At 30.3% G+C, this 24,808-nt stretch overlaps 1 protein-coding gene across 1 annotated transcript; it reads left to right on the top strand.

Annotated features, from left to right (window-relative positions):
• Window positions 1–1,354: 1,354 nt before the first annotated feature.
• LOC130442077 (choline transporter-like protein 1) lies at window positions 1,355–22,912 on the top strand. Its single transcript, XM_056776078.1, has 13 exons — window positions 1,355–1,507; window positions 7,173–7,216; window positions 11,942–12,073; window positions 12,398–12,537; window positions 12,797–12,889; window positions 16,800–16,957; window positions 18,187–18,295; window positions 18,477–18,690; window positions 19,618–19,850; window positions 19,930–20,159; window positions 21,296–21,462; window positions 21,546–21,635; window positions 21,737–22,912. Exons 2-13 carry the CDS (start codon window positions 7,178–7,180, stop codon window positions 21,875–21,877), a joined length of 1,746 nt encoding a protein of 581 aa, XP_056632056.1. The 5' UTR covers window positions 1,355–1,507; window positions 7,173–7,177; the 3' UTR covers window positions 21,878–22,912.
• Window positions 22,913–24,808: the final 1,896 nt, after the last annotated feature.

The raw sequence follows: 24,808 nt of genomic DNA, 5'->3' as shown, positions 1-24,808 counted from the left end.
TTTCAATTTTAAGATATTATTTACAATCAATGTAATGAGTTTTTAGGAAAAGTGAATGTATTCATGAAATATGGACAAAAGATAGAAATCTACAGTAATAGAATTTCTTGGAGTGAAAAGGTAAATTATTTATGGCGGTAGGGGCTACGTCTCGTAATTCTATTGGTGTAAAATCAAATAATATATCTAAAGTCAACTGTCAAACATGAATAAGTGGTACCAACCGAACACCTAAGTTACGGTGTAATTTCCCTATATATATATATATATATATTTTTTTTTTTTTTCGATAAAGAAATAGTATGAATATAAGCCGAAACAGAGAAAATAGTATAAAACCTCGTAACAGAAGGCCATTCCTTCCATTGGAACTCTTGCAAGAATGAAAAGCCTTCTGTTATTCATTGTCAATATATAATAATGTATTCAAAATATTAATTTCATTCTTACTCGTCGAAGTTAGGTGTTCAAACTAGTTATTTACAAGTGTTTTATTTTTGTTCACTCCGAGCTGAATAACTGAATGCGGCTCTGGATATCGGCGTCTTCTCATTTCGTTGGCCGATGGTGTTTGGGTTTATTTAGAGGTGTGTTAACATAATTGCAGTTACACTACACCATCGTGAATATACGAAAATATTACGTAATTTATAATTTGGCGCCAATATTTCGTAATCAAATAATACTATTCCTTTAAAGGATCAAGGTTGAAATCGCTGAAAATGATTAATTAATCTATTCAATTATTTACAAACTGATAAAATTAATTATTGTTTCGAAACTTATTTCGGTTTTTTACCGCTAATGGACCATGTTACCCTTATTGATTATTCTTTTGACATTAATGTCTAGATACCTCCATCTTTTTTTTTAATATCGACCTTAGAGTTCCAACTTCCGGTTATGTGTGAAAATACCATAACAAAACAACTCCATGATATTTTTATTAATCGATGAAAAAATATATTATTTTAATAATTTTCTTATATAAATAATATGTTATATGTTAATGTTAATAAGTTATAATACCACAGCGTTCTTGGTTCGTGATTTAATTGAGATTTTAAACTATTTTCTTATTTCTAATCTCGTCTCCAGTAATGTCATATTTATTACTCATGATTATTGATCAGTGAGGATAAAATACCTATTAAGAAAGCTTAAAGTAACCGTAATATAGAATCCAAATTAGATTATTAAATTATTCAGCAGATTTGTTTTCTTAATACTTTTTTAGTTAATCCTCAATTTATTTTGCTGTAAAATTTAGAAAAGTCTGCTTTATTTATCAGTCCTAATCCGAAAAATCCGGCAACAGCGCGAAAATAGATTTCCATCTGCTGCCCTCTTTGTATTGGTTTTTGGTATCTTGGCTTGTTCGGTTCTGAATGTGCGCGTTTATGTTGAACGTGTAGTTGAATTGGTTTCGAAGTCGAATCTAAAAAGCTGAAGCAGCGTCATAGTTGTGTTTAGTTGTTTGCCACAAAAGGATATTGGTTAAAAACCGGTAAGTCAAACATCACTTCAATTCAAGTAAGCGTGTATTTCAATGTATTATTACGTTTCTGAATAAATATTTTTGATAAATTGTCAATATAATGGTAAAAATCAAAAGTTTTATAACAAATGGCCCATTTAATGTTTGTACATACGTCATATTTTGAAAACAAGTTTTTTTAATAGTGGGCCTCTGGTTTCTTTAATGTACAGATTTTATTTTAAAATTTAAAGAACCGCTAATCGGTCTATATTTGCCAATAAATTTACATATAAATACGATTATAAGAGGGCTGGGTAGGTATAAAACTTGATTGGTTTACAGCTTCCTATATTATTGATTCTAACTGTTCTATTTGTGTCATTAGTTCCAATAATTTCGATAACGTTAACTTTTTCGCTAACTGAAAAAAAAAAATTGACACAGTAGTTTGCAGTTGCTTTTGTAAAAACCCGTCATTATGTTTTTACTATTTATTTCAACTATGTTCTATTTTTGAATTTATGAAGCTATCGAAGTAAAAATAGGAGATAGAATTGAATTTCAAATTTATATGTGGATATTATTGTAAGCTGTAGAAATGCAGCGTGTGTACTGTTAATATGTTTTTTTAACATAGAAAGTTCCAACTTCCGTTATTCTTACTCCTAGTAGACAGTTGATTTGATTCAACATAAATGAGAGGTTTAGATTGAAGGCGTCTGAGTTTGAATGGGGTTTAATAGACGTTTTATTGAGAAACGCACGGAAAAAAATATTATGACCTATAAATTGGAAAGAAAATATTTACTTCTGTAGTAAACTTATCTGTAATGGCCTCTAGTTTATTTTTGTGGAAAATTAATTATCTAGTTAATGTTCATAGAATTACTGTAATTAAAAAACCATTATTTGTACATGCTGGAAACAAATAGAATAATTATTATCGCATGTTTGTTTTGATAAGTTCGTTATTTTTGATTATTTAAAATATTTATTTGGATATAAAATACTTACTTTTTGATAAAGATATTACTGCTATCGAGATTTTTTATTTTTCCGAACCTGAGGGAACCACCCATTTTAAAAGCGTTTTAATTTACCTCGCTTGGTTTGTTCACGCGGTTAATTTCTATGTAAATTCAATTTTAAATGTTTAGTAACATAGTAAATCAAAGATGGATGCTGCCATAAAATGGCGGTTAACACATTTTTTCCACTACCCTCTAATATGTGTGTCAAATAGAATAATTTGAGAAAATGTACTAACAATATAAATTTTAAAATATTGTTAAAATGAAATAAATAAAAAAACTTTTACATCTAAATAAAATTATGTTTATAGAGCGTGCTAAAAGTTTCAGTTTATTTGAGAATGCATTAAAGCCTATTTTTCATAGCAAAGGACAAGGACTTTGCAGAGCTTTAAAAAAAAATTGAGGACTTAATTAGTACTCATCGAAAAGAAATTTATAACTTCTTCGTAGTCGATTTCTAATACCTTAATACGCAATTTAATAAAGTCGACCAGTTGCATAATGCAGTATTAATATTCATCTGGTATACGTGAACTTGTTACTTGTTAGGCGCTATCTTTTCACGACCTCTCCGTAAATTATTTCTGGGTTGCGAATTTTTTACGAAATATCGCACTTTTCGAAATAATTGAAGCTAGTGTAAATTTAGGTTGATATTATTAAATGTCAATTAAAAATCAATTTAAAAACTTCTAATTCCTTATTCTGTGTTGAAAGCTTATTAGATAATTTGGGAAAATGATTTGGTGTGAATATATGTTCGATAAGGAACTTGAAGGCTTCCATCTTGTCAACGTGAACCTTTTCAAAGTATGTCGTAATGTCTGAGAAATTCTACGATTCCAATTGTGAGTCATACAACTAGACAATGCTGTAACTTCTACTGACTAAAAACACGGTAGTTTCTTGTAGGTTAAGATAGAACTTTTGAGAATTTAAAATTGAATAATATTGATAATTAATAATGATTAATGATGTTCACTTGATAATTATACGTTAATTTAACGATATATCTTACCAACTTTAACTTTATTTAGATAATTTAAATAATAAATGTTTTATTGCGCCGTGTACTGGCGGGCTATAAGAGATCTGCTACATAAATTAAAATGTGTTTGTTATATTTGCATTTCAGTTTTATTCAAGGACGATCTAAACACATTGTATCTGCCTACTAATCGTCCATGTTATCTTTTTATTGCTCGTATTGCTGTTCGATAAAAACTTTTGTAATACTCAAATGCTGTCTGCGACCTTTACTTTGCCGCCTTCAGCTGCGTCTTTCCCGATATAAATTGACATATGTTTTTGATCACTCGTTCCAAATCAGGAACATTAAAAAAACAATAATGATGCAGGGCAAATACGATCTCTACACGAATCTTGCAAATGCTATCAATAACATACTGTAGAAATCTCGTAGCTGATGATCGTGTAGTCAAAATTGTTAAATAATTTTTATCAATCAAAGAAATCATTCCAGAAACCAACCAATTCACCAATATTTGCTGTAAATTGAAGTCATATATATGACAAATGTCATGTTAATTCCAAGATTAATTTTCTTAATACAATATCAAATAGTCTTCTTCTTCAAAGAATTGCTTTGAAGTATTTTTCACATCTACTCAATTGCGCAACATCGGCAAAAGGATATTCTGGTTCCAGTTTTTTATGTCGAACGTATAATTTTGATGTTCTTCAGTTTCTTTTTCTGCATATGGTGAAAACAGATTTTATTGCTTCTATTCATTCAAAATTCGCTCCAAAGATGCTGTCACCGACAAAAACATGAAAAAAGTTCATAAAATAATTTCTGATCGCGGAAAACTGAAGTTGAGATAGCTGAGAGCCTAAATATAACAAAGAGACGTCTTGGACAGATCTCAGAAGATTATTTGAGTATGCAAAAGCTCTGTTTCACGTGGATGATGCGCGGGATTACATTCGACCAGAACAACAACGAATTGATGATTATGAGCACTGATTGGAGCTCTTCAATCCCAAAGCGCAAAAATTGGTTGGCAAAGTTATTGCATATGTATTTTGGGACGAGCATGGTATAATATTCATCACTTTAAAACATAAACAGACACTATTACGTAGTGTTATTGGAGAATCGTAGGAAAACCCCTTTGGAGAATAAAGTTATGTTTCATCAAGACAATGCACCATTGAATGAATTGGGCTCCGAGTTGCTTCCGTATTACCCGTATTCTCCCGATCTGGTCCTCAGCGTTTTTTTACTTTTCTCATACCTCATGAGGATGTTCATTGAACAGAAATGTTGAGCCGGTGACCTGTATGATTGTTTTATCCCTCGAAGGCAACTATATTGAATAAAATAATCATATTCTATCAAAAAAAGGCTGTTATGCGAAATAAGAGGACAAAAATTGATGTGGAAGATAGCAAATTTACTATCATATGACTGGCTTCTTCGTAAAACACCATTTTTTGCAAGACCTCGCCAGAGCAGATGAAAGAAGCCTTCCACAAATTCTTGCAGTCATAAAATAGACACTTTTACTATGTTTTTAAGAAACTAATTGGCAGTATTTTTTGATTTTACCTGGATTTTACAAAAAATATTCTTAAACTAAAATAATTATTTAAGCAGATGAAGAAAGTTTCTTTTAATTTGTTCTTAATAAAATAATTCGCAGTATTTTTTGATCCTACCCCGTACCTAACACATTTACAAAAAATTCGGGAATATTATTAAACCGAAATAATTATTTAAGCAGTGTTGCCATATAAAAATTCTCAGTTGATTGAAGGCAAAGATAATTTGGAAAGATTTCTTATCATACATTTATTTCTATGAAAATGTTTTAATTCGTGAAATTATCAGTCCTTGAAATGATTTTTTCACCAATTTATAGCTGAAAATGGAGTCGACATTAAAACCTGCCCTAGTTTACTCACGGCGACCTTTAAATGCTTAATTTGATATTTCAATCATAAATTTTACGCCAAGTTGTAGACGTACCCGAACTTAGGCAATTACATTAAACTGAAACGTACAGGTATATATCTTTTTTACTTTTTCCTCGACCTAAATTTAATACTGGAACACGAACACTAGGATCGAATCTAAAATTAAACCAGCCAAACCCATAAGTACAGTTGAAACAAAGTATTCTACTTTTCTTTATACACACAATCTTTTCTCAATAATTTTATATTATCGGCGGCATATTATAGAGTCCAAACCAAATAAATTTACGTTTTTTTCGATAGTTTTCAGTTCTGTCACAATTCGAGAATTAAATATTTGAAGTGGTAACTGAATCATGGCTTCCCTATCATATTTTAAACATTGGTCGTCGTTTGGCATCGGTCTACAGTATTTTAAGATTTATGATTGTAGAGTTCTAATTAAGTTCGTGTTATCTGAGGTATTAATTAGAATGAAAGTCACAAAAAGAAGTTAACAATATGAAGTTTAAAATAAAAGAACTAAGAAATGTGCAAAAATTGTCGATAAAATAACTATTGTTTCTTCTTGTATAAAATTGTACAGGAATTAGGGATGGGAATTTCTATTGTCCATTTTTAGTTTATCAAATCACGAAAAATTGTTTGATATACATCCGGATAATTTTTTATTGTTTTACGTAACTCAGCATTTGCTCCCTATATAATATTTTCCGTTACAATGAATTCCATTAATGTAGCATACCGGAAAAGGAAGTGCAAGCGTCCAATGGAATTTTTAATGCCTGTACAATTATGTAAAAAAGTGTGAGGTATGATCACAACAATCTTTTCTATTTTGAAGTCAAGGTAAACAAATTGACGAATCAAATATTATTGTTTATTATTTGATAACAACACATTTTGAATATATATGATACAAAGGGCCAAAAAACTGGATTAGATATTATAAAAATATCTTAATCTAAGTAAGGAAAATAGAAGTACTTATATGTAAATTTATATTTTCAAATTTGTACAAATTCGTATAAATACAACTAAATTTGAAAATACTGAAAATAATGAAAGAAATGTCAACTAAAAATTAAACATTATCAAGTACTAAAAAATTATTTACAAAGCATAAAAACAAACACCGATTTTTCGAAATGACACTTAACATAACCTAACCTGTGACATTTCTTGGTCGAATTTACCTTGGAATTTAAAACAAACTTCGAGATATCGTAAGTCGGGTAATTAATTTGGTCTAATTGACATTCTCTGTTATGAAACTATCAACGATTTTGTTGCTGCGAATAACAAAGTGAACGCCATTTTGTAAGTAGAGTAATCATAATTAAAAAAAAGCAAGGGAAGAGGATAGAATGATCACAAAGTGAATGCAAAGGATGGACGAGAGATCATAGCTGCCCATATCTTCTTACGGAGTGTTATACTATACTAGATTATGACCATTTTTACCTATTTCCCTTGTATATGTGTGCATAACAATAAATCACCAGGTTTCGACCCTTGGAAGTAGACACTGGCTTTGTTAGGAATGCCGTTTGGTATTGGTGGGTAAAGAGCGGTTAAACAACATGTACGTTACGTGTGAACGTATTTACCGAGGGATACTAAAATATACGGATAGATGTCATGTATGTAATACACTGATAACATAAACAGATTAATTTACCAATGTGATTGACACATTAAGTTTCCATCTATTTCAGGTACGATGGGAGAAGGTCTCAGTAAAGCTGTCCAACCGGAGGATGTAAGTAGAACTTAGACTATTTTTTTATTTCATTTTCACTTCATTTCATTTTTTTACTGTCAATATATTTTACGAAAATTCTTATTCTAATCACAACTTAAAATACGATCTGGATGCCATGAGATTCCTAGAATTTTAAGAAACCAATTCTAGAATTTTCTAATATTTGGAAATTAACAATCAGCATCTATTGCTTTTGTTACTTTAGCAACCGTAAACGTGTCTCAAAATATAATTAATCAATCAGATATGTTGTTAATCCAATAAAACGACCGGTTTATTAAGAGTTTTTATTGGGATAAAACAGGTTAAATAACAAAAATAACAAATATATTTTACAGATAAAAACGACTTGTCGGAAAGTTCTACATAACCATATAATCACTGTACTTAGTTGACAGTTAGTTGGTCTGCTCACAAAATAAGAATAGTCAGTATTATCAACAAAATATTGATACTGATTCTCTTTTTTGGATTTGAGTTAATAGATTGTGAGATATTTCTGCGAAACTTATTTTTATTAATCGTGAATTTTTTTTAAATCGAATTGAACGTCGATGAAGGTCAACCGTATATCCAAAAATAGCACTTGTTGTCTAGACCACTGTATACATTTCCATGATTTTATTTGAGTTATCGGCAACATTGTAAATATATTGATTACGAATTACATGTATATTTTTGATACAAAACATTAAAAAAATGTATCGACTTGGTTGTTTCCTTGCCAATACAGATTATATATTTGTAGTTAATTTATGTTTTGATTTTGCCGGCAAATATTTAAATTTGGTGATATAACAATACACAATAAACACAAAATCTGTTTCAAATATCAAAATATTGTCCAACTCCAAGAGATTCTGTAATTTGTAATTAATTAAGAATTTAAAAATTATTAATCTTGCATCAATTGCCTTTTACAAACAAAACTGTTTACTATATAAGAAAGTGACTATCCTTATATTTATACCTGACCCTAACAGGGTCGGATTATGTATGGAGACTTTTAGAAAAAATCAGAGAAATAAAGAATCTTCAATTGAATTAGTTTTCGATATAAACGTCACTTGAATCAAGGCGGGTTGACATGATGCAATACAACGTTATTAAAAGCATGCGCAGATGAAGTTCATAGGATTGTTTCATACAAGATCTTGACATTATGGGTTTTGTGCCACTTTTATTGCATGCAAGTTACAATCTAGTAACTTTTGGCTTAACAGATCAGCTGACTTTCGTAAAACTTTGTTATTTTTATTGTTAAACTATGCACAAATTATAAGATCAAATTTGAGGTTAGGAATTTGTTTACTTTTACTGTTTACAGAGACTTGCATGCAATTTTTTTCACGTTGTATTGCATTATGTCAAGCAGCCATCAGGACCATTTTGTAGTAGACGTAGCGAGCAACTGAATAAATCGAGTGTGAAATGTGAATTGCTAGAGCACTTTTTTCGTCTCGTGTAAGAGCCTCTAGGAGGCGTTTCGCGTTTATCTGGATCGAGCATAAAAAGTAAAACAGTAATTCCAAAATTCTACGTATACAAAAATTGTGTTATTTAAATTTACGTAATTTATTTATTTACGATAATATCTATAATTAAACACAGATAATATAATTTTTCAAAAATGTTTTCGTCTATTCGTAGTTATTAACAATCTTGCGTAATACTTGGAATAAAGGAGCTTGTTTAATTAAGACGGGTTGTATAAACAATTAAGACAATTAAACAAATTGAGATGCAATGTACAAAACAGCTGTTTTTTCATTATTTATCTCATTTTAGATGAAAATGTCGCCACATAAAATTTGAATTATACTATTTTTATCTAGTTCATTTTGTTTTATTTAGGTAATATACGGGATGTTTCATTTATAGATTTCAATTTTAATTGTAGCGATTATAACCAAAGTAACCAAATATTTATAAAAATTTGAATTAAATTCCCACTCGATCGTATAAACAGGAAACGCAAAAACTAGTTCCAAGGTTTTAATATTTACTAAACAATAAATCACTTGAGTGCCATGTAAAATAAATTGTTGAGCATCTGTGGTGGAAGGTTTACATTTTTGTATCTTACTTTTAAATGTCACTCATTTTCTATGGCGATTACCGTGCTTCAAGATTAACTACTAGCCATATTTTTGAGTCATTTTTAACAGAATCCTGAATAAAATATAAAAAAATGCTATTGCACAAGAAAAATTTTGTATAGATTTGGACATATTAACAAAAAGGCGTAAGGACTAACTACTTTTCGTGTTGAAGATTGATAAATAGTTTTGCATTATTGCGCCAGAAATATAAATAGCAACATTCGTAAAGTATAAAAATAAAGAATATTAACTGTTGTAAATTCCTCCACGAACGATTTATAAACATCTAAAATTATAATTTGAATTCAAAACTAGCTAGGAGAGTAAAATGTATACATTTAGTTAACTGGCCGAAGGTTTATTATTGGTATTTGTTAGTATAAAGTCAACTAGCACGTTTTTTTAAATACAATTACATAGAAAATCACTTAGATTAGAGGTTATTTCGCGGTAAATATCACATAAATGATGAATGCACATGCGCCAGATTAAAAATCCTTCCCAATGTCCGAGGATACATTGGAGGTAATCGGAGCACGTTGGGAATTACAAATTTTTTCTCAACGAACACAGGATTTTAACTCCTGAACATGTTTTATTAGCACCGCGAACGCATCATTTCAAACTGCGCATGAATCTGGTGACAGAACATGATAGGTTATCTACCGCGAACAAATTACTGTGTAAATATAGCAACCAATAAAAAAATTAAACAAGATATTTATTATACTGGTAAACAAGTTCTTTCAGATAAACTAATAATCTATTTTATTTGGAAGGACATAGGATAGCAAGACTTTTGCGGTTTTTTGCCCTATTCATTTGTCACCGTGATATTAGATAATAATTAGTACTGTAATCAATTTACATACATAAACACAATAATAACTGTGTGTCAAGGGCGTTTAATACAACAAAACCCGTTTACTGGAATTGATAGTTGTCGACGTCTCTCGATACTCATATAAAATATTGATAAAAAGATACAATTACAAATTATTTACATTTGCACATGTATCATATTAAGTAAAATGTCTCAAACCTAATAAATAGTACATGTAATTTTTTTGCATCTTAAATCTCGTGGTGATAATCTAAAAACTACGATGATGATTTTTTACGTCGTTGATATAAAAATATAAATGCATAGGCCCGCAATTAGTAGATTCATTCAAATAAACTAACTACACGACAAACTTTGTTAACCAGCTAAATTTTACAGCCTATTAATATATTTATATTTTTAATAGTTAACCAAATTATAGGAAACTGTAAATTCAAGTGGTTTCCATGAAGCATAAATAAATTTTATGTTTATTTTTTATAGTTTTAATGCTTATTTTTCGACATTTAAACCAAAACCCTGACCAGTGGTTATGTCGTAAATTGACGCTATATTGATAAATTTATTCGGAATCGTTGGCCTGTACTTTCTACGTTATATTCATTGACAGCTTTCTACGCGGGTAAAATAAACGCTCCATTCTGAATCCCGTGGTAACCAATTTAGAATCGTTGTAATGCGCATATCTAATATGTTGATTTATGGTGAACAATGAAAACTAAACCAAAGAACACAGAACTGTTATTCAAAATTTAGAACAGAGTTAACTGTGAACGACAATTTTGAAAGTGCGCATGCGATTGGTACATAAACTAATTCGGACCCTCGAACAAGGGTAGTATTACTACGCCTATGGTCGTATTTGTTTACAATATTGCGAAACATTCAAAGTAGGGCTCTTAAAGTTACAAATGTAGTAACGAAAAATTTTGAATTGTAATCTTTGTCAAAAGTATTGAGAGTAGAGAGAAGAACAATTTGTGCATATGATAAATTGTGTTTAATAAAGGTAGCGTTACATTAGCATCAAGGTAAATTTAACAAACTATATTTACGTTCTGGACAACTTTTTACACAATTATCAAACGCATTCTAAAAGGTTTTTGAACTTTTATATATCGTATAAAGCATAAGATATTCTTCTTTCTCTCTACCATTCATAGTCAAAAGAATGGAAGTAATAGCTATATATGTAATACTTCTATATGAACAGTTTATATAAGTGGAAGCCAAGGAGGACAGAATGGGAACGATTTCTCTATTCTCCGAGGTTCCAGCTCGGCTCTGTGCATTCTCAAGCATGCGCAATATAGATAAAGTGTCTCGAACAAGAGAGAAAATGAACATTGTCGGCACCGTTTTTTCCCTTACCAACTGTCCATAAAGGAGTATTAAATTATATGGTAATAGCTCAGAGTAAAATAATCACTACTTAAATATTGTTTATGGCTGTACGTCACATGTCGTTTTTCAACAGTACAATATGGCATCAATTTTTGAAAACATTACATATATTGGTAAATATTTTGGCAAACAAACTATTTATAGTTCTCTCATTCTTATAACTTTTATTCAAACAAGAATCAAAAAATAAATACCTAGTGTTCGATATACATTTTTCCAATAAGTGGTTATTCATATCATAATGTAATTTTAAGTTAATGCATATGAATGGTTGACTCTTCTATTTTAAAAGGTCTATTATAAAAACAAATGAGCATATGATCCAAATAAAGTGTTTTATGAAATTTTTGAGGTATTGTTTTTTGTTTTCAGTTGGCTGTATTCAAAAAATTACCAGCGAATCATAATTTGCTGGAAAACATCCAAATTCCAGAAAAGCCCGAAAATAGAAGACCAACTGATCGAAAGTTTCTCATTGTATTTATAGTAATAGTATTACTACTAGTAAGTATTTTGATTCTTTATTTAATTACTTATTACAATACTACTAATATATTAGATCTATCAACCTATTTAATTACTTGCTCTTTTTTTTTTATTTTTAAATTTGAACTGATCTGGTACATTATTGATGAATGGTTTTTCTTTATTTCCTGTTGTTTTTAATTGAAACAAATAAAGAATTTTGGGTGTATTACATCCCTCCTTCAAATTAGTGTATGTTACAATATAAAAATTAACAATAGCTTTCATGGATTCATTAATTGAGCTTTTCAAATGTTATACTGCTATTATACATACATCTTTTACGTTACTTTCCTCTTTCAGTTTCCATTTTTGATATATACTTTAGTGAATTCAGACTGGGACCGAATTAGAGGATACGATCAATGCGGAAATGTTTGTGGCGAAAACAATACTAAATATAAAGAATGGCCTTGCACAGGAAAAGATGAAACCCATAATGTGTGAGTATTTGTGTGTCTGTTTATGAATCAATTGAGACGACAACCAAAATAACTCAGAACTTCTTCGTTTGTTAGGCAGGTGATCCAGTGGATCTTGAGTATTCATCTATAAAGCTACACAGTACAATATCCAGTAATTACTACTATGGTTTTCTGGATTGAATATTTCGTGAATTTTACTATCGTAATTTTTATTTTTCTGTATTGATCCTTGACCAAATCGCCAAATGTGAAACTAATAATCTCATATCTTTTTTAGGTACTTGCAAATTGACACTACCGATGATACCAAAACTTTCCAAGAACTTCTATTTTATCCTAGAAAATGCGTTCGCAGATGTGATTACGACTAGTGAGTTTGATTTATGTCAATTTATTTATTATATATCATATCTAAAGAATTTTTAAAACAAACAGAAGCCAGAGAAAGACTATCTAGAGCAGGGGTGCTCAAACTTGAACTGCTGGCGATCTACCTCAATATTTTTAGACTACTTACGATCGACTCTGAGAGGCTGCAAGTATGTGTGATGCAGGGTTGTCGTACATACACGATATACCCTACCTACCTAGGTAGGGTGTACCGTAGCATATATAGATATTAGCTTTCTGCACAATATAGGTAATAATATTGGTTGTTACAAAACAAAAGAGTTACATATGGTGTTAAACCTAACTAAAGAGTGGCTTTGGATGTTGAAGCGTGGCACTGCATGTCCTCAGCATACCTCATAAGATGGTACGTAACCACTGAGTGCTAATCGCAAGCATGATATATAATCGTCAGTTAGTCGATATTTTGACTTAATTATCTTCATTTCAGAAAATGCAGACTCGCACAAGTAAGTTGACCCAAACAATGCCGTCAGTTGAAGGGCGATTTGCCTTAGATTCGGATATTTATCTTCAGATATAAAACACCAGAAATTTGTATCAGATGCTGTAGCTTTGAGATGTATATCTGATATAATCTGCACCAACTCATTTTCAACAGAACATGAGTTCATATTAAACTGACTTGCTATTTCAGTAGCTAATTCCTCAATGTTTTTACATGAAAAAGGATAACTCATAAATGATGCTATATTTTCCAATTTACTGCAATCATAAAAATGCATTTTTCGAATTGTCCCATAATATTTGATAATTCAGCCTCATACGTATCATAATTAAACTGAGGAATCCTTGCTTTCAAAGACGGAAAATGTTTCAGATCCTTTCTTTTCAGTTGATCTATCATAAGTTGCAATTTACTTTTGAATGCGTTTACTGCGCTAATCATCTCAATAATAGTTTTTCCTCTACCTTGAAGCTCCAAGTTAACGATGTTTAAGTGCATTGTGATGTCAGTCAAAAATGCCAAATCAGTCAGCCATTTTTCGTTTTTCAAAATCTGAGTGTCATCACCTCTTTCGTCTAGAAAAGCTGTTATTTCGGGCAATAATTCTTGAAACCTTTATAGGAACTTTCCGCGACTCAACCATCTGATGTCTGTGTGAAGAACTAAATCAGTGTGTTCAGCTGACTCCCTAGCTTCCAACTGCAACTGAAAGAGCCGCCGTTGCAAGCTACGTGCACGGATGGAATTCACAATTTTTGTTGCAATGCCCATAATTTCCCCCGTGTTTAAAACTTTGGAACACAAAACTTGTTGATGTATAATGCAATGGAGTGAAAAAATGAAGGGAATTCTTCATTAGCTCGACACAATGCCACATAACCGTTTTTGTTTCCAGTCATTGCTGGTGCTCCATCGGTTGTAATGCACACTAATTTATATATTGGTAGCTCGTAGTTTTTTACAAAATTAAAGAAAACTTCATATATATCTTCGCCACGGGTCTTCCCCTTCATAGGAATGATTGTGAAAAATTCTTCCTTAGCCGACATGTCATTGAATACCATCCGAATAAAAATACACAGCTGGGCAGTGTCTGTCATATCGGTGGATTCGTCGAACTGTAAAGAAAAGTATGTACATTCCATGATATCATGTTTTAGTTTATCTGCGATGTCCTGACTCATGACTTCAATACGTCTTGTGACAGTCAGACGAGATAACTGAAGTTCTCTAATAGCAGACATGATTTCTGTTTTATTTTTAAAATCTCCAAATAAAGTCTCACCCGCTTCAATAAATGCTTCCTTCACCACCGATCCATCTTCGAATGGTTTCTTGTGTTTCGCCAATATATGAGATATTTTAAATGACGCGATCGTAGCAGCTTTTGATTGTTTGGCTGGTCTTGTGAACATGGTTTGTTATTTTTTCAAACAAGATATAAAATCACTTACTTTTCGTTTTCTTAATTCACTCTGTGGCGGAAAATCAAATCCTTTTGATAGTTTTTATGAACCGTTTTATGATGCCTCTCTAAGTTACCACGCTTAGGTATTGCAACTGACGCACGACAAATAACACAAATGCACTTATCCTTCACCATACAAAAGAAAAATTCTTCCTCCTAATCCTTATTAAAATGATACGTTTTAGATTTCTTCACTGCACTCATTTTCCACTATTTAATAATAAACTTTGTATCGACGTAGTATCGCTATCAAGTTACAATTCAGAATGACTCCAATTCATGCAGGCGCAACATTTATATCGGCGTGAAAGAAAGTCTCGAATGTTCCCTTCAAACGCGCCGCCTGAAACTAGACAGTACAGTCTAGTCTAGAAACAACGCGGCTTTTCTTTGACAAGTGCCGCGCGTTCCTTTGATAAAGCCGCCTTTTACCGCAAGCAGTGTTATTTTATTACGTAATACATTTTTGTAGTTTAGTTACCTACCTACTTATTAAAAATTTTTTTCTTCTCGAGATCTACTCAAAAAGCACTCGCGATCGACCGTTTGAACACCCTGATCTAGAGTTATGGATAAAGAGGATATATAAGATATCCGTAAGGCACAATGATGATATTTGTGCAGAAATTGGTGAATCAAAAATGGTCAGCGGAGATGTTCGTTGAAAAAGAGCCTAATAAAGTGTCCTGGACTTGTAACATTGAGAAGTGAGGTCTAAAAAGAAACTAAGCTCAAGATTATGAGTAACAGTTGTTGATTGAAAAAGAGCCTATTGAACAAAAATGAAGGTTATAATGTACCCTTTACATTTATCGAATTCAGTCTATGTTGTACATAATTTATATTTGGAAAACAAGAAAGGCTTCAGAAAGAATAATGAGTGAAAAGAAAAAAAGAATAGGATCTAAAGCTATCAGAAAAGAAACCTGTCATTCAAGAAATGGATAAAACTAAATTACTAAATTAAAAAAACTAAAATAAAAAAACACACAAATCCTTATATTCTTCCAGAGGCTAGAACAAAATTATCTATAGCTTTCAATAAATGTTGTACGAAAAGTATTTGTATGGCACAATGACTGTTGATAGGTGCAGAAGAATTGAGAAAAAAGTCCACCATGAACAGAAACATAAAAAGACTAAAAATAATTCGTTAATAATAGAAAATCCTCATTGATTGAGTCATATTTAAAAGACAAAAACCCCGAAGAAGACAGAACTAGATTGAGTTGAATAACTAACTATTAATATAATTTTTATATATGTAGTTGGATTGTTGCTGTGCATTCTAACAAATCTGTAAATTCACACTATAAAAAAGAAAAATTATAGTAAATGAGAAATTGAAGAATGATTCACTTGATTAGTTATCAAAACAACTGAAATATTGAGTGAAAAATAAGTGATATTATTAGCAATCAGTTTAGACTGTTAAATCGGCTTTTCACTCACTTATGATTGAGAAATGTTTTAAAATTAGAAAGTTCTTTTCTGTAACTATCTCTTTTTACATTAAAAATGCTTTTTTAAGTAAGTTTAAGTAGTTTCTCTACATTTAATCACACATTTGCAAAAGTTCTAAAATATTTACTTAAGTATTGTCAAACTGTACTTGAATTATGACTGAGTTAGAATATTAACTAACCAAGATAAACGTTTATAAATTATTTTTAATAACTTATTATTCAATAGGAATAATTATATTTCAAGCTTTTAATATAGATCCTTCAATTGGGCTACTATTTTGACGTGCAGACTACTATTTTGAAACTCAGAGGCTACTAAAGCAACTCTTTTAGTATTTTGTTGAGATTATTCCCTAATTCTAGTAAATATAAGTAGAATACCTTTCAAAAATTTTAAATTTGAGATACTGAACATATGAAGTAAGCATATTATTGAAAAAACTAAACAGAAAGATCTAATATTTGAAATTTTTGTGTATTTTTTTAGCCACCTGTCATTTGGGAAATGTTTCAAAGACAAAAGTGATTCATCAAGATATCCAAGAGATGTAGATGGCGTATCAGAAAAGGTTGGCTCTAAAAGCGTATCCGAATATCTGAATAAAGTAGCCTGGAGGATTGTTTTGGCATGTGCTTTATCTCTGGGTGAGTTTTAATATAGTTCTTAATACTTATTAATATATTGTTCTTATATAATCGTTTTTGGTTATTCAAATTGATTCCATCACACATAAAAACCTATAAAACTACAAAAATATGGTGACTTATTAAAAATAAAGTATGAAGGGAGCATAAACTTTTTACAAGTGTATTTATTCAAGACTGTAATAACAATGGCTTTCATCTACCATCTATCTTCTAAATAACAGGAATGGTGTCAAAACGTTTCCATATTTCCATATTATTATTTTCTGTAAGAGGCAGAAGTACTAAATCTGGATGTACAAGCAAAAATTCTGTAAACAGCTAAACTAAAAATGCACGAATCAAAAGCGACTTGTGTCATGCTGAAAAAGAAAGCTCAAATTCTTAACATGGACTATTATTTGCTCTCACAATTTTAGAAAACAATGATCATGATGTTGACTTTGATTGAAGTGCCTCATTAGAAAACGTCGAGTCACTAATTTTCCATCAAGAACTCAAAATTTTTGCTTCCTATATAGAGATTTTAACATTTTGTAATCTTTTTTGACATCGTTTTCGATTAACAACAAAACATAATGTTAATGCCTTTTTCAAGATTCATGACTGTCAACAAACACTGCAAACATGATTTCACTGAAGCGGTTATGGCAGCAAAAGTACAATCAAGAATAGGTTCAAACTAAGATTTAAAAGAGTGTAACACATAAAATCCCATGTTTGAAAGAAAGAGATGGACTGGACCCTATAGGTTCTTTCATCAAGAAAACAGGAGTTGAAAGAACATTTTGGGTCCAGATAGTCTTTTTATTTCAAATAGGGGATTTTATGTAAACAGGAGTTACTAGTATGCACGCTGGATGCTTTTTGCTGATGTACCACCTAAAGAACATTGGAGAAACTCCCGTCAGCTCTCAAGGAAATAAAGGAAACAGCCGAGTACCTTCTCTATGAGTGCGAGGCAGTCCATCGACAAAGTTTACGGTACTTACACTTCTTAAAACCAGTTGTAGCAAGTCGCCTAGCTCAATCTGCAAAGTCGCTAGTACCTAACCGTTAAACAGTCTGGGATATACCATAGATTAATTGTAGGTCTTTACACTTTAATTTAATCTTATAGAACACAAATGAACATGCTTGAGCGATTTCATCAGTTATTAAATCCACCAGTTCAATCTTCTCGGGCTACTTAGAGAGTCTCATATTTATTTTTCATTGTTTTATTTCAGCTGTTGGAATAGGAATGTTGGTTCTTTTTAAAGTTGCTACAGCGGCTGTGGTTTGGGGAATGATAGGAGGTGTTCTTATCTTTGGTGGCATAGTTACAGGGTTAATGTGGTAAGTTCCATACAACAGCTAATTTATATTTCAAAACAACATTGTAGAATAATTTGAACATTTTCCAAAGTCTTGAAAGATACATAAATGAAGGATTTGTACATAGTTCATAATTTTTATTACAGTATGGTTTACAATAGATATTTCGATTGGTTGTGTTGAATATTCTTTTTAATTACAGGTATGGATACTTCACTGCTGACAAATGGAATCAGAAAGATCCAAATTCCAAAAAAATGCTATTATTTTTTGCGATTTTCCTCACAGTTGTCTTACTGATTCTTTTCTGCATCACTGTATTTATGTTCAGGAAGATTCAATTAATTATTCAATTATTTAAAGAAACCACTAAAGCAACTTTTGCTATGCCTGCACTGATATTTGTTCCCGTACTTGTAAGTATTTCTTTATAAGGGATATCGATTCATTTTTGAAGTGGGTATTATTTTACTGAAACTTGAAAATGATAATTTAATGAAAAATGATAAAAAAACTACACAAATAAAAATAATTTTCAAAATTCTGGCCAAAACGATCCACAATATCACCGATACCGTCATAGTTGAATAATTTCTTAGGAATAGCTTGAATAAAAGCATTAAACGGTTCAAATGTGTCACAATTAAAGATGAAGAGTTCTTAATAGATCACCTAGGAGTAAATAAATTTTCTGGTTTCTAATTTTGGTCAATATCACGAAATGATGAACAATCAGTTACAATTACTTCCATTGTTTTCATAAATTCACTGCCCATTGTGATAATCGTTAATATTCCTTGAGTACTTAATTTGTAATTTTATTAGCATCAAAATAGATCAGCATCAAATTAAGTATGTGGAAACTACAGAAATGATAATTATTCAAATGTTAAAGATTATTTGTGAAAAAATGTATCACAAAATCCAAATAATCCACTTTTAGCTAAACAATATCCGATGTCTGGATAATTTTTTCCTTCAAATCATAAATATTCAAAATCTTTCAAATCCTTGTCGATAAACATTGGTTATTTTAGTTACCGCTTATTTCTCAGTAATTTATACACTTTGTTAGAATCCCTTTATTTTGGAATCAGAATTATAAACCAGATTTGCCACTAGTGAAGCTATCGAGGTCTCTAGGCACAGTCTATACTGTGAACACAGACTTGCGTCAGGGAGACCCACTAGTGACAATACTGTTCAATTTCTCACTTTAAGTTACCACAAGGAGCATCTTAACGAATCCTGGAGGAACTATTTGCAATAGGCTCACACACAAATTGACACTTTGCTTGACAAAATTTTTCTTATGAAGTTTTTTTACTTATCATATTTTTCAGACATTCTTAGTGGAACTAATAATACTAGTACTATTAATAATAACGACATCATTGATTTATACATCCGGTATATTAACAGAGATAGCTCCAGAATATTTAGCTTACAAATCAAATGTAGTAATGCAAATTACATTGATCTTAAACATCATAGTTGCATTCTGGGCTACGCAGTTCGTTATTGGCGTTCAATATATGATCATTGCTGGAGCAATAGCAAAATGGTATTGGGCAAAGTAAGTGCAATTCTAATTAATTCGTCTATTCTAGTCTCATTATTAATTTGAGAAATAACTTATTGCTCATTTGTTTAAGGAACAAGAACTTTTTGGACAGTCCCATTGGTACAAGTGCGAAGGTTGCTTTCAAATTTCATTTAGGCAGTGTCGCATTTGGATCATTGATCATAACTATTATTGCCATCATCCGATCTATTTTACAATCTCTTACTAAAAACAAAGCTGTCAAAGCTGTTGTGGATGCTTGTATTGGGGCTCTTGAAAGTTTTCTCAAGTTCTTATCGAAGAATGCATATATTTTGATTGGTAAGTATTGGTGACCAATCTATCAATCTCATTATATATTTCAAAAACCAATATATAAATAAGGATTTCGAAGAAAGAATATTGTAGAGCCTTCCATTTTTTGAGACTTAATTGAATAACGCTTTCTTCTTCTATAGATTCTTTCATACTATTTCCTCTTTTTCTTTGTTTATCCATTTTTACCACTCTTTTAGGTCTTATGCTACTTCATTTATTTGTCATATTGTTTTTTTCTTTCCTCTTTCTGTACCACTTGTTCTAACCAAGTTACACTATGTTTCCATTTCTCTTTTTGTGCCTTTTTACTTGTCTCTTTTCTTATGAGGTTTTGTGATGCCTTTCTCTTTATGTGCCGTACCAGTTTGAACATTTTTATATTATTTTGTTTTCTATAGGAAGCTTTTCCTTTTCCATTAGTTATTTTATCCCTGCTGCTATCATTCTACTCTGTGTCATTTTTTTCATTACCCAGGTTTCACTTCCATGTAGTCTCATTGTTTATTCTTTGTCTTTTCATTATTATATCTTCCTCAAGTTTCTTTTTTTGTTGGTTTACTACCATTCTGTTACATTTTTTGATACTATTTTCCATTCTTCAATTATCTTTATCCATTTGTCCCCATTTTCTTAAATGTATCTGCTACTATTACTATATTGTTTGCATATTCTAATTCTGTAACCAGTTTATAATTCTTTGATCTTCTTCCATCTATTTCAATCTTCTGTCTTACACTTTCATATATATTTCTGTTATCTCTATTATTCTTTCAGGGATTCCTATTTTTCTCATACTATATCATATTCTATATCATTATTCTGTCTATTGAATCGGATGCTGCTTTTGAATCAATAAATGTAATATGTAATTCTTTCTGTTGCTTTATTTTTCTGTATATTAAGCTCCTTAATATGTATATTTCGTCTATAGTTTGTTTCCTTTTTCTGTCTGTACTTTATTCCTCCTTTATTTCTTCACCTTCATATCTTTGATTCTTGTTTATACATTCAAACCAACTGAAGATAAACATGTTACTGATGTAGTTGAATTGATAACAAGAAATGAAAGGAATTTTCTAGATTTTATTTTCAGTAGAACAACTGAATTCTGCCAATGTAATATATTTTTTCCATTTTAGCTATGCATGGTAAACCCTTCTATAAATCTGGTAAAAGAGCAGCTAAGATCATTTTTCAAAATGCTGTTAGCATAGTATCCATTAATTATGTTGGTGACTTTATTTTGGGAATGGCACATCTGTTGGTCATATTGATTTCTATGATGATCACTGTTGGAATTATGACTGTAAGTATCAATGTGAAATATGTATAAATTTTAATATATATGTATAAGAATAATTTCTTCAATTTTCATTATTTTTGTTACAGGGCGCAGACACAGAATATTCCTTCATTGTATACCTAATCGTATTTTTAGTTTCACTGTTTGTTGCAATGACTTGTTTCTCAACATTTGAGGTAAGCTACTATCCATTGAATACTGCAGGTTTTGTTTCCTCGATTAATTTTGATGTGATGTTTGGCAAATGTATCGTTTTACATTCTAATTTCTTTTACAGACTGCTATTGACACAATCTTCCTTTGCTTTTGTGAAGATAGTCTTCTAAATGATGGCATGGCCCGTCCGTATGCCATGTCACGGGATCTTATGGAATTCGTAGAGAATTCAAAGAAACTGTACGGAGAGAAAAAAGAATAAAACAAACATATTTAAATATATGTTTTGTTGACTCAACAAAACTAATTTATCACAAAATAATGCACTATTGTACAACGAACAATGTAAGCTAAGTAATCTAAATGTTTTTTGGACGAGGTGTATTGTATATTCTGATACAATATTATTATGTACAAAATAACCAAAATTGCAAAGAACTGTTATTATTTTCACCAAATTTCCTAAATACTTTATTGTAATGAGTAAAGAAAGAAACTACAAAGTGTCGAAAAATAACATCAATTTGACACATAACCACAAAGTAATATTACCGGCTTCAAAGTATTATTGACTGAAAAATGAATTTCCGAACTGCATACTCTATCAATAATCTTTAGAATGTACATTTAACGAATGTAAATTAACGAAATTTTGAATACAAACTTATTACTAATAATTAGTAAAAACTATAGTATTCAAAATAATCATCAGTAGAAAAATGTTGATAATAAAAAACCAGAACACCAGATTTATGTGCCTTTTAAGTTGGATGGATGGTTGTAACCATTGACTGTTGTTCAAATGTACAATAATTGCACTTGCACTGCTAACTACTTTCGTGTACGGTAGTAAAACTTGTTTTAATGTGACGCAAAATGCCTTATTTATTTTTTGCCTTCCTTCGAATTCTCTTTTAATTGCTATTAGTAAAAATAAAAGTAGTAACAATGATAGTCACTTAGTTTATACTAATAGTCGGAAATTAAAAAACTATTGTATTGTTACCATTGATAATAGTTCAAATGTACAATAAATGGAGTGTTTTAACACTCTTCTAATTATTTTTATTTACAGTAGAGAAACTTTATCAAATAGTGTTATTATAATGCTACATCATTCTTGTTTGCCCATAAACTTTTATTTAATAAAGAATTTTTTTATTAGTAGGAAACATGATTATCAATTAATCTTGAAAAACCAGATTTCAATAATTGTTGGTTGTCACTATTGCTAGTAGTTTAAATGTACTACACTATTTTTTCATTCAATAGAGAAATTCTAATTAAATTTACATTTAGTTATTAATATATATATATATATATATATATATATACATATATATATATATATATATATATATATATATATATATATATATATATAAAACCATTTTGTTTTTAGTCAAATTGTTTTATATCCAATTAACGAAATAGTTCTTATCCCAAAACCCTCTACTAATTACATAATAAAATTGTGGAAAAAAAGTGCCAATAAAGGAAGGGTGAACTGTCACTCAGCAATGTCTATATATATCATAATAGAGGTATAAGGGGTGTAACTTTGTATTGGGGTAATTACACTGGCTTATATTTAAAATATTTTTAATTTTGGTGATTTTGTACAACACATCGCATTTATATATATATATATATATATATATATATATATATATATATATATATATATATATATATATATATATATATATATATATATATATATATATATATATATATGAGTTGAAATTGAAAATATGCTTTAATTTTGAAGTCTTCTCAGGAATGATATTTTTATGAACAATTTATTATATCTTTACTTATAAATATATGTAATTTACAAGCATTGAATTGTCGAAAGTTAATATATTGAATAGATATTGTTTTATTAGGTAAATAAAATTGTAAACTTATTAATGTGTTGGTAACAGTGTCTTCCAAAAATGTTTTAATCAATCACACGTACTATTGAGATTAAGGCCCACCGTTCACGATGCAAATGTTTTGAAAAAAAAAAAAAGCTGCAAACCAGTTGATCTTGCATCGGTTTGTTTAACTCGGTAACGTATAACAGCGGGGAGACGCACACGAGGTGACTCGAATGAAACTAGTTTGCTTGAGTGATCAAGAACTAAATCTCAAATTTGTGTCAAATCGACATTTGATAAAAAACTATAAACTTCTATCTGTCTGAGACAGTTCTTGTGCTGCTACGAACAGTCTCGACTTCACAAGTTTTATTTTGATTGCAAAACTCTTGCAAGATCAACTGGTTTGCAACTTTTGTTTCAAAACAGTTGCACTGTGGGCGGTTGGCCTGAATTGTTGATATTGGTATATAAATGTTTTTGATGTGGCTTTTGCATTATCTTATTATTCTGGTTCCTATATTGGAGCTTATTCTAAGCCAAAACGTCCAATGTGATAACTTTGAGACTAACGGAGGCATTGTGGAAGACTAGTATTTTATAGTCCAGTTAAATATAGAGTTCATAGTAGTAAATAAGGAATTGATAATGATGCGCCACTGTGATAAGGGCCACTTTGAATCACTTATCTCTATTTTTCAGCTCATTGGGAATTTAAGCGAAGGTGGATTTTTATTTTGACTGGGCTATTGAATGATTTTAAATTTTATGGTTTTGGCAGCCTTGAGTGTAACTTTCGCTTTTATTTGTATACATGTTTGCTACTGTTTTAGCTTTCATTGTCAAATGTGTATTTGTTACTCATATACAACAACAATTTTTTTCATTTAGAATTAGTTTTAATTTTTTTATATAAGATGTTCTTCCCATATTTTTGACAATAATGGCGGACTGAAAAAGATGTTTTATTTCAGGACACCTTTTGATTTTTTTTATATGTTCACTTGAATAGTTTTGTATATTGAATAAATTTCAAAATAAAGTTCTAATGTGTGATAGTTTTTTTATTTTGTTTAAAACCTTATCTATCCATTTCGATTTGAGTGGTAGTTGAACACAGCTGGCCACGTTGTACTCAGTACTACAAATTGTGAATTTCGTTAAAGAAAATCGAAGATACACTGAAAAATCAACGATATTTTTTAACATATCCTGAAAATTAGCGTCTATAAATGAAATACTTTAACCCCACCCTGTATGTATAATTATTTTCATTTTAATTGATTCTGAACTAACGAATTGTGAATTTTAGTAAATAAAACAGATGA

This window comes from Diorhabda sublineata, chromosome 3 (genome assembly GCF_026230105.1).
Source record: "Diorhabda sublineata isolate icDioSubl1.1 chromosome 3, icDioSubl1.1, whole genome shotgun sequence".
Taxonomy (NCBI): Eukaryota; Metazoa; Arthropoda; class Insecta; order Coleoptera; family Chrysomelidae; genus Diorhabda; species Diorhabda sublineata.
Note: the sequence above shows the minus strand (reverse complement) of the source record. Positions and strands in the feature narration are given on the sequence as shown.

Bases quoted from the DNA above. Each gene is read 5' to 3' on its own strand.
- LOC130442077 (XM_056776078.1), top strand. From the start codon at position 7,178: ATGGGAGAAGGTCTCAGTAAAGCTGTCCAACCGGAGGAT. The intron at 18,296-18,476 runs GTAAGTTCCATA...TTTTAATTACAG, and splicing joins ATAGTTACAGGGTTAATGTG to GTATGGATACTTCACTGCTG. The intron at 18,691-19,617 runs GTAAGTATTTCT...CATATTTTTCAG, and splicing joins TGATATTTGTTCCCGTACTT to ACATTCTTAGTGGAACTAAT.